This window comes from Helicoverpa zea, chromosome 17 (assembly GCF_022581195.2).
Source record: "Helicoverpa zea isolate HzStark_Cry1AcR chromosome 17, ilHelZeax1.1, whole genome shotgun sequence".
Lineage (NCBI taxonomy): Eukaryota > Metazoa > Arthropoda > Insecta > Lepidoptera > Noctuidae > Helicoverpa > Helicoverpa zea.
The window spans coordinates 98,190-109,889 of NC_061468.1; the positions used below are offsets into that span (position 1 = coordinate 98,190).

General features: G+C 42.8%; 1 protein-coding gene and 2 non-coding genes across 3 annotated transcripts; 1 reads left to right on the plus strand and 2 right to left on the minus strand.

Annotated features, from left to right (window-relative positions):
- The first annotated feature begins 1,115 nt into the window (after nt 1-1,115).
- Nucleotides 1,116-1,187, plus strand: Trnaw-cca. The gene has a single exon. It is a non-coding gene; the product is annotated as a tRNA-Trp (tRNA).
- Nucleotides 1,188-1,469: 282 nt separating this feature from the next.
- Nucleotides 1,470-1,541, minus strand: Trnaa-ugc. Its single transcript has one exon. It is a non-coding gene; the product is annotated as a tRNA-Ala (tRNA).
- A 232-nt stretch (nt 1,542-1,773) lies between these two features.
- On the minus strand, nt 1,774-2,855 carry LOC124638160 (general odorant-binding protein 1). Its single transcript, XM_047175045.1, has 3 exons — nt 2,733-2,855; nt 2,449-2,629; nt 1,774-2,363 (listed from the first exon to the last, which is right to left on the minus strand). The coding sequence occupies exons 1-3, from the start codon at nt 2,853-2,855 to the stop codon at nt 2,173-2,175; spliced, it is 495 nt and encodes a 164-aa protein (XP_047031001.1). The 3' UTR covers nt 1,774-2,172.
- Between the last annotated feature and the right edge of the window lie 8,845 nt (nt 2,856-11,700).

The window sequence follows — 11,700 nt, forward strand, 5'->3', positions numbered from 1 at the left end:
TGTGTAATATATGTATGTACATATTGCAATATTTATGCATCCAAAAGTAGGTGGGTTTTCTGCAATCAGAGCGGTGCATGTACATATTTTTTTCTGTTGGACAAGTAAAATGGATATGAAAGGGCGGGGGGGTCCGGACCCCCTGGACCCCTTATATATTTGTTGACAAAACCCAGTATAATATGTAGTCGTAGGGCGGCATAATCGGTTTTGCACGCGGGCGAACAAACAGCTAGCGGCGGGCCTGCTGGCCACAAACATCGACTGATATAGAAAGATGGCTACTGGGGAGGCCTTTGCCCCGCAGTGGCACAGCGAAGGCCAAAAAAAAATAGCTGTTTATTGCTTATAAAATATGCTTATAACGAAACCCATTTAAAATTATAAATAAATAAATCGTTCAAATATTTTTATATGTATTTGATGAAAACTTGCATGTGCGTTTGTCATTAGGTAATTCTTTATTAAATACTTTCAATAATAATCACTTCCTTTCAGTTGACAGTTCCGTCAATTTTTCTATGGGCCCTGGTTGCATACAAGAAAGGAATATATAAATAATGCTAAACGTTAGCTTCCACCAACATTGGAGAGTTTGTTGTTCGAATTGATTATTATTTTTATTAGGTACTTTGTTATAAAGTTTAATATTGTTTAATCATCTTGATGATAAGCTAGCGACGTAATCTAAGTACAAAGTCTGAAAGTCATTTAGATACACGTACTTTGAATTTGTCTATGGACACTTTATTTATCGTTATTACTCAGCTAAACACAGCTAGGCTATTTTGCATAACTTTGCAATCGTATTCGGCCGCTCCCCACTAGATGGCAGTATTAGTGCCTATACTTATATCGAAAAATCTTAACCAATACCGGATCCGGATCCGGATACGATGGTTAACACTGCTCTCATTTTGACCGACAATCTGGAACTTTGTAAATCTGATCAGGTCCTATTAATGAGTATGATGTTCTTTTAAACTTCGTCAGTAAAAAAACAATACTCTCTATTTTGATTTATTTGTAAAATGTGAAATGAAAAAAGATAAGAAGTTAAATTGATCATAATATAAACACTGAATAAAAACGTTAATTTCATTTCTTACAGCATCGACTCCGTGGCGCAACGGTAGCGCGTCTGACTCCAGATCAGAAGGTTGCGTGTTCAAATCACGTCGGGGTCAAATATGTACTTTTGGTAATAACAAGTCCGTGTTTGATTAAAATGTAATATTTTTTTTTGTTTTTTACTCAGACAATAAATTCACTAACATTACATGCATCATGCACCAGTAACATACAGTACATCAATCTGATTTAAATACCGAGAGATTGATTGTATTTAAAAAACACCTCATCAAGGCGTCTCATGTTGGGAGATGCATTAACGCAGGTACTAACTAGCGCTTTTCGGTGATTACAAAAACATCTTTGTTGCCCTTGAACTTGGGTTAAACACCAAAAATTGGAGATGCCGGGGATCGAACCCGGGGCCTTTCACATGCAAAGCGAACGCTCTACCACTGAGCTACATCCCCTGTATACTTCACATTGAAAATATGACTTTATAAGTATATAGTACCACAGGATATAGTTTTGCTTCACACCTTTGTATAGCATCGAACACTTCGATTGCTTCAATTGTCGAGTAATTACAATTTTGTTAACTTTTTCCCTCTGCGGCGCTGGAAAGCACCAAAATAAATATCAAACGGCTCGCACAGATGGCTCTGTGTTGACACGACACTAAACGGTAAAAATAAAACAATATTTCAAAGCAATCATGTAGGTATATATTTATATTCCAGAACCTTTGATTTGTTGTTATAAGTAGTTATTTTCAGTGCCATAGCAGCACTGTCTCTAATTGTGGCATCGTTTGCGATCGCAGTACCGAGAGCGCGCCGGGTCGTCGTTGTGTATCCGAGTGCAACATCTCAACATGTTGCGCTCATGTACTATCAGCTAAATACTAAACACAATAGTGGCGGAGCAGCTTTAGCGCTGCACCACCTCTCAAAGTCTTCATTAGCACGCATTCGTGATCTCGCTGCAACATACGTGCTGTCTTACCTGCCTAGCATCAATTAAATTACGTCACCTAATCTAAATGTATTTGTCAGCGAAATGATGAATGTTAGTGATAGTGCGAAGGTGAGTGAGGTAGAGCTAGCGCGCCTCGGCCTCCATGATGAACTCGGTCATCATGAGCTCCATGGAGGGCGCGATGCCGCGCTGCACGCACGAGCCCTTGAAGCACTCGGCCACGTGCAGGATGCGCCAGCAGTGGTCGTCCTCGTGGTCGAACTGCTTCTCGCACGAGTGGATCAGCTCCACCATCTGGCGCGCCAGCACCTCGCCTGCGCACACAACAACCAGAGGCTAGAGGCGCGTTCCGCTGACATGACACTACCTATACATGACAGGGAGCAGTGAGGGACTTGCCGTTAGGGAACGACTGGATGAACTTCTCGGTGTTGTCGTGGTGCATGCGGCTGGAGTCGGTCAGCAGGTTGAAGTGCCGGCTCATGCACTGGATGGCGCAGCCGAGCTCGCGGTGCTCGAACTTGAAATCGTCGCGCCAGAAGTGGAAGAACTCCTCCATCTTCTCCTCCGTCAGTTGACTCTGGTGGCAGAAGCAGTCGGAGTAGATACAAACAAATGAATACCAAACAATCATCTTCAGGGGGCCGTCCTTCGGGATGGAGAGACGGGTGGTAAGCGGTCACCTCTTCGCGGCACTTGTCGAGCGCCTGGCCGAAGCCGAGCGTGACGTCCTTCATGACGTTGATGTCGGCCAGCAGCGGCGCGGCGGCGGCCAGCACGAGTAGCGCCCGCAACACTCCAGGCATGGCGGCGGCGTGTGCCCGGCCGCCGCGCCGCGCGCTCATATACCCGCGCTGCCTGTAATCATCCGCTGCGGTAATCACTGTCTTCAACTGGGAGGACACATACGTGAGTGCTGGGGTACTATGTGCAAATACTTACGATTTCCAGTCATCATGAAAAAAAACCATTCCTTTGCTTATTGAGCTACAATGAATATAGCTTAATTTATTTCATGGACTTGGATATCCAAAACAATTTATCGTTGTTCATAATACTTATGTAAATACAAATAGGCATTCTAAACACTGGTACTCAGCTGCATCCGGTTAGACTGGCAGCTGACCCCAACATGGTCGGGAAAAGATGTTGATGGAAAACGTGTTGGATGAGAACTTCTGGCCACAGGACGTGGTGTTCCGTCGCTTCCGCGGACAAGTGCCACAGGACCGCACAGTGACAGTGCATAGTGAAGTGTTACTAACACAGATTTAAGTTTTTTATGCTAACAATGTTGTATAATATAATATGTATGTTACTCTTTAAGATATATGTGTCTCTCTTCCCGAACATCCAGTCCAGTTACTTCGCTTGTCAAGCCTATGGTAAGAAATGTCGCTCTCGTATCGGTCTGTTCAGTCACGAAAGGCGTTGTATCACAGACACCACCACATAAATCGTCTGCAATAGACGAAAAGGCCGTTGGTGTCTCTCTTGTTGATTGTTATTTTTATGTTGTAAATATATTATCTATCTATACTAATATTATGAAGAGGAAAACTTTGTTTGTTTGTTTGTTTGTTTGGTTGTAATGGATAAACTCAAAAACTACTGGACCGATTTTAAATATTCTTTCACCATTAGAAAGCTATATTATCTGCGAGTAACATAGGCTATATTTCATCCCGGTGCGGACGGTAGCTCCCACGGAACGCGGATGAAACCGCGGGAAAACGGCTAGTATATATATATATTCGGATTTGTTTGCACCTAGCAACGCTTTCTTTCCGCCACCCAAAGGTAGACTGGTAGAGAACGCCTTGCAGCAATGTCCGCCATTGTAGCAATTTTGTACATAAAGTATAAATAAATAAATATATATCTATGGCCCAATGCAACCTGAAAATAAAGGTATTCTGATTTTGAAATAGGCATTCTAATTTATCAATCACTAGCTGTTTCAGCCGCATCCTTGGGAACTAGTTTCCGTACCTGGATAAAATATAGCCCATCAAAAAAATGTACCCATGTTCAGCGCAGATAGCATATATCGGTGTAGTTGTATAGTATAGAGTGACAACAAACAATTTCTCTTTTTCAGATTTCAATGAAGATTTCGTCTATATTGCCAATATTGCAGCTATTTAGATGATGATCACAAGGTGTTTGCGAGCCGTGGCGGCCGGTGGCAGGGCGTGGCGTGGCAGCCGCACGGTGTTTACCGAGCTGACCTCAGCACACGAGAGGACGTCATTAGGAGCTCATAAACGAACTACAATTAGCCCTCATTACCCCGGTTCTGCAAATAATTGTGCAATTTTTATGATAACATATCATTTAATGAGAACTTCATTGTCTGGTTGTGGTGTGTGGCGCGTTACATTGTATCGTCATATCTGCGCCGGAGTGCATGCGAGCCAGTGATGCTGGTCACTTGGCAGCGTGTGGCTTCAGCCGTGTGGACTGTGTGGCGGGGCGCCTCCATCATCTCCTGACTGTGGGACGTACAGCTGCTGCAGGGGCGGGCAGCGCGGCTCCTCACCAGCAGATGTTAGATACACATTTACGAGCGACAGTCTACATGGTATATCTTTAAAGCTGCCACTGGGTTTCGTAGTTACTTTTAAGTGGATCAAAGTTGTGAAGTACGACCTACTGACAAGTACTTTACTGACATTGTTTTTTATCAATCATCTTCTGTCTAGTACCTACTAGGTGCGGTACATAGCAAGGTCCAGCTCCGACCACGGCTTGTTCGTCGGCGAGGAACGCCTGTTTCCAGGACATGTTGGTATGTTAATTCGTTGGGTTGCTCCGGCACGCGCGTGAGTCGGCATCACGTTCCGTGCCGGATGCGGTACGGCACAGCGCGGTCCAGCCGTCGATAACGCGTATACTCGCGCCTAATTGTCGGTCGGCGCCGACCCGCCTCCGACACTCCCCAGCACCCGAGGATAGCCTGACTGCCAACCGACTGATGTTCCATACACGGTTGTCAGACTGCACAGAAGGATACAGCGTATCTATTTACTCAGATAGCGAAGATAATACAACTTTTCCGATATATGTTTAGCGTTTCAGTAATCAGTTGCAGTGATAGCATTAAACGCGGTGCAGCGATATCGCTGACTTGACAGACAAAACAGGCGAAGTTTTTTTTTATTTCACATAAAAAAGTACCTAAGTAGGTACTTTTTTTTTTTTTTTAGCGACGTAAAATCATCAAATGACCCCTCCCGCTGTGGGTTAGCAGCGGTGAGGGAGTGTCAGACTCTTACTGACTAAAATCGTCGTGTTCCGTCATAGGCCTTTTATGTACCAGGGCCGCGGTATCTCTTTCGAACAACCCGCAGCCCCGGCAGGCCTTGGCCCTGCTGGGCCCCGCTGGGGTTGCTGACATCTCTTTGAGGAGCGCGTGGAACAACGCGCGCCGTCGACACGGGTCTGTCGTCTAGAAAGACAGAGGGACGATGAGCCACCCGAACTCACCGCCCACAGACCCACGCCTACGGTGGCCGGGAGTCATCTCGCGACACCCGGCGCCCATGGTGTCTACCTGGTCCAGCGCGGCGGCCGGGATGAGAGGTGCGAACTCTCTGGCGTTCCGCCTCCTCCTTCTCGAGCATCGAGCATGACCGCTTCGCAGAAGGAGGCGACGGCATCCCATTCCCTCTCGCCCCGAACCATGGCCTGAACCAGGGCCGGACGCGAGTGGTCGCCGCCGCCCAAAGCCTCGACGAGGACCCGGCGGTGCCCTTCCCATGCGGGGCACACCTGGACTGTGTGGTCCACCGTGTCCTCGGGGCTGTCCGCACAATAGTGACACCCGGGCGCCTCCTCACGACCGATGCGGTGCAGGTACCTCCCGAAACAACCGTGTCCGGTGAGGACCTGCGTCATGCGGTACGTGAGGGCGACCTAAGTAGGTACTTACATAACATATAAGCTACGCTCAGAAAATCGTTATACCTAATGGTTTGAATGGGTGGTCGGTCGATGACGTTCTAGATAAATTAGATTAAGTACTTAACTTACCTATAAACATTTTTTAAAATATAATTTTTATTAAAGCACATCTAAAACCAGACTATTCATACAAATGTTGTTACAGAGGGGGGAAGCTTTCTACAGTTCTCTCGTTACTAGCGAGATATTTCTTAATTATCATTAGTAAAAGATTTAGCATATAATGACCTGTTCCTCCGCGGCTTGTGGCGAATAACGCTAAGTAAACAGCAAGCAGCACCGCGCAGGCGCACGCGCACAGCTCGGGGGTAATTGTGTGGACTAGCTAGTGAACTGTGTCCGCTCTCTAATAACAGTCTACATGTTACGCTATTTTAAACAGACTTGAAAAAATATTGCACGTTTTTGCGTGACTATCTCACGTTTGACTGAAACGATTTTGATTTGGTTTTCAGGTACATGTATACTATAGAAGACGGTTTTTGTAGTTTTCTCTACTCACTTGGGATAGGTAGGTAATTCAAGCAGAGCTGCTTGTAACGGCCTCGACTGCTGTCAGCCTCGCTGGTCTAGTTGTCGATAGCGCCACTGCTGTGCACTAGATTTTCGGGTATGATTTCCGGGACACTGAATGCTACTCAGAAGCAGTCGTTGTTACAATTCCACTTCAGAGGCCGTCAGGAGGATTTAAGAAAACCAAGCTTGCTAGGTGATTAAGGCTGCCTGTCCATCGGAGCGGAGCTAGGCTGCGGAGTGGAGAAACTGAGAAATATTAACCAAGGAAAGGATTGCACAAAATCTCCGCTCCTCAATCCTATTGGTTAATATTTCTCAGTTTCTCCACTCCGCAGCCTAGCTCCGCTCCGGTGGACAGGCAGCCTAAACCTGCAGCTCATTCGATAAGAATCCATCTCGCGTCATTTTGACGTGCTAGCTATTTATCAAAACTGAACAATACATAATCACATAGGTATTACACAGAGACAGTATGGGTGCACCGGGCAGGTTTGTAACTTACCCCTCGCCTCGCGCCCGCACTCCTATGCGCTGCACTATCGCCAGTTTTTATATAATTGATGAAGCAGGGAGTACCTAAGCTCGTAGCCAGTGCAGATAATTATTTGCAATAAAACTGCGACGCAGTGATCTGTTTTACATTAGAACTTGAATAGCATACATACGCAGTCACGAGCACACCAGTAGTCACACACCAGCGGACAGGTTTCATGTAAGTATGCGTTATTCCTGACTAAGTACATTTCTTGCAATATTGCATTCCAGAGTTTTCCGTCGAAGCTGGGATGCCTCGTTCCGAAGTTCAAGTTGAAACGCTCCCGCGTAGATGGGAATATTTATTTATTTAGGTTAGCCAACAATTGTTTACACCATTACAATAACATAACGCATTAGATCCATAGTACCCCATCGGAATGTAATTGATCTTTTCGCTAAGTATAGTAATAGTGTAATATTTTTTGCGTGGGGACTCGCTGCGTGCCAAACGGAGCCAACGGAGCCAAACTGGGGCCCGATTCTCCTAAGTTAATAATGTCAAAATCGAATAGACATCGAATCGCAATATGATCGCAATAGCAGTTTTAACCATAACGGGCATTCTGCTACTAATATAAGACCAATCGTATTCCAACGACATTCGATTGGTTTCCGATTGGTCTGTTATTTTGGTGATTTTGGTCCATACGGTAGTTTGCTCTACAATCATATTGCAATCGTAAATCATTTGCAGACAAAATGATTTATTATTGAATGACAGAAAAGGATAAAAACGTTTATTCCAAAGAAAAAATAGCATAGCGGGATTGGATCGCAGTCGAATGTGAATCGTATGTTGCCTAAGTAAAATTAGGAGAATCGGGCCCCTGGAAATAAGCAAGTGGTAGCAGCAGGCATTACCTGGCGGCAGTCCAATGTCATGAGTAAGGTTTTGGCGGTATTCGCATCAGCCAGATTGATCTGCTACAACAGCACTATAAAGTATTGAATGCCGTGTTGTAATACATAGATGTTTATGTGCGTACATGGAGCCAGCTGACATGGAGGATAGGAAGCAGTGATCAGGTCGTAAAGTTATCGGCACGGATATCGAGCCCTGACCTTCACCTGCGCAGAAGCGATTTACTGCCTTATTGCCTTATGCGTACGGTGCGCAAAGCGATCCCCACTCCTCCGCCGAGAGCTCAATATCCGTGCCGGTAACTATACGTTATTAATGCAGGTGCGTCGTGACACAGTCGCGGGTGGTCCGCCGCCGCGGCTAATGCCTTGCTGATAGCAGGCGCGGTCGGCTCGACACGGGCAGTGCGCCGCGCGGGACACAGGGCTGCTGGCACCCACCCTGGGTACAGCTCGTATACATTATACTAAAACTAAACATATTGTGGATCAAACTCACACCATATTTGATTTTGATCAGATTTGCCTGTTTACTCTATTGAATAATTCTCTGAATTATTTTTCGTTTTCATAATTTAGAACATCATAATTATGTAAAGCAGAGATAACGTACGCAAGTGTCAATGGTGTGCGTTACCCAGGCCAGATGTTGTCGAAAATGGTCATTTTAATCTTATAGATAATTAGGGGAACAAATATAATGACCACCATAAAATGCTTTGATACCCTTAGTTTTGTAACCAGAAATAATTACTGAACACCAGAAAAATAAAGTCTAAAAATGTAATAGTACCAGCTATTTTAGTCACGACTTCACTTTAAATTGTATTCGACCACCAAATTTAGTAAATGATCACCAACTCTTGACGACCAAATTAATGTATTATTTTTGCCTAAATAAGTCACTGTGATTGCCATAAAATGTAGGCTTATTACCAAATAAAGTATTATGGTGCCATATTAAGTTATGTGTCCGGCTTGCAATGCATGCGTAAGTGTCAGTATGACGAGTGACAGGGGAAAATGGAAGAAAATGACATATTGCGCCGACCCCAAGTAAAATTGGGAACAGGGCAGGAGAAAGAAGAAGAAGAATGTGTTTCTCAATACACTTCCTCGACAACACACTCTTATCGTACTGTTTAGAGGCATGCAATAGACAATTTTTCACCCTAGTGCAGGAAAAGGGTCCCCATAATGTTATTACATTTATTGTATCAGGCCGAACTTATTTTTTTGGAGTCAGTTTACTAAAACAGGATAGCAAGATGTAAAAACTTTGATTATCATTTTATATTAAAACGCTGGTATAATTTTGATGATCATTTACTTCTTTTGGTGATCATTTACTACTTTTGGGATAACAATGATTTATTTCGACTCATTTTGCTTAAATAGGATAGCAGAATTTAAAAACTTTGGTTATAATCTTACTTTAAAATGGTGGTCTAATTTTGGTGATCATTTACTATTTTTGGCTTACGCATGATTGATTTTGGAGTAGTTTCACTTAAATAGGATAGCAAAGTGTTAAAACTTTGGTTATAGTTTTGCATTAAAATGCGAGTTTCATTTTGGTGATCATTTACTATTTATGTCTGCTATTTGTTACTATATCTGGTGATCAGTTAAACATAAGCCGATAATTAGTTGTGCGGCTTCTGTAATTGTTGCGCACATTTTTAAATTTGTTGCGCTTATAGTTTTTTAATTATTTCATAAAAACATTACCTGCTGGCGTAACGTTACCCCAGCCAGACCTTTTCCTTTCTAATGGGAATATTTAAATAAATATTACCTATAAAATTAGTTGTCTAGATAAAGTAAATGTTGTGCCATATTTTGTATTTGTTCTTTCTTCGGTTGCGAAGTTATTCGAGATTTTGCTGGGGTAACGTTTTTGGTTTTGCTAGATCTCTGAAATGGTTCTTATCATATTTTGCACATGACTTCCTAGGACTTAGTTTAAATTTGTTCGGCAATAATAAAACCAAAATAATGCATATCTTAAAGGTTATTTCATTAAATGAAAAAACATTTCAATTGGTCCCAGCACTCTCGATACATAATAATCATAATGAATAATTAAAATAAAGGTGTGATATGATGTGATTGTAAGACGATTGAGATTTTAAGTTAGCCGCGTTTGATTCGCCGACATATTGTTGCGATGCTCTTACAGCACAGGTCAGTCAGGAATTATGCAATGTACTTATTAAAATGGTATTCTAACTCTCGCACATTTTTTTCATAATATTTTTTATCCTATTTTTACTTTGTTCGATTTGTTCCTATGTTTATTTTTGTGTATGTATTTTATTTTATCTTTGTGTCAATCGACATAGATTAACCAGTATACATATTTACCTACGTATTTATTTTATCTAATGTGATTAGGTACGACACACTTGTATCATAATTGTTTCTATAATTCATGTAATATTTTTGTCAATTGAACAATGAGAATGTCTTCATATATGCTACCGTTTGGTGATACCAAGCTATGCGCTGCAGCCTGCAGTGAGATGACGTGACGTCTCGAGGCTTGTGACAAACTGGGGCCCGATTCTCCTAAGTTAATAATGTCAAAATTGAATAGAAATCGAATCGCATTATGATCGCAATAGTAGTTTTAACCATATGAGGGGCCCGATTCTCCTAAGTTGATAATGTCAAAATTGAATAGAAATCGAATCGCAATAATGATCGCAATAGCAGTTTTAACCATATCGGGCATTCTGCTCCTAATATAAGACCAATCGTAATCCAACGACATTCGATTGGTTTGCGATTGGTCTGCTATTTTGGTGATTTTGGTCTATACGGTAGTTTGCTCTACAATCATATTGCAATCGTAAATCATTTGGAGACAAAATGATTCATTATTGAATGACAGAAAAGGATAAAAACGTTTATTTCAAAGAAAAAATTGCGGATTGCCACATACGCTTCAATCGTAATCGAGTCGGGATTGGATTTGGATCGCAGTCGAATGTGAATCGTATGTTGCTTAAGTAAAATTAGGATAATCAGGCCCCTGCTAGATAACTAGGACGCTCACATCTGCATACTCCATGCCATTGCTTGCACCTTGCCGGCCGTATTCACGATAAGGAAATGGATTAGCTACAGATTCAATACATTTCTGATTAAATCATCGGCAGCGTTAAACCGTTAATTAAACAGTGACCAGTAACAAATGAAAGTAATTAGGTAGGTACTTAGAGTTTTATCACGTGTGGTGAAACTTCCGGAAAGAATCTAAAACATTAATTGAACAACGCTCCGTAAAGAATATAAAATCAATTAAAAGTGATCACGGAGGCTTTCGAGAGCTATAAACTGATCTGTAAAAGGTAATTAAAATATTTGGTAGGTTGTGTCGGAGGCGCGGCGTGCGACAGACGCGCGGGCGGGACGCGGGCGGCGCGGGCTCAGGACTCGCCGCAATTAACCGCATAATTAGTGTTAATCATATCGTTTGATGTCGCCGCCGTCGCCGTGTGCGGTACACTATGCAAGGATCCTTTACGACAAATACCTACTTATATGCAAAAGCGTTGGCAATAAAATGCTATTTTTTCTGCAAGTTATTGTATGTATAGTCGTGGATAAATTGTCGTTATCTTACTGTCATCAGTGGAGGAGCTGTCGCGCGGTTATCCGATATGCGCTACTCACCACTATTGGACAAAGTTAATGCTGGTACTCTTCGGAATTGTCTACTAGGGAATGATGTGCGCTTGGGACGGAACTGATAGGCCACAACAT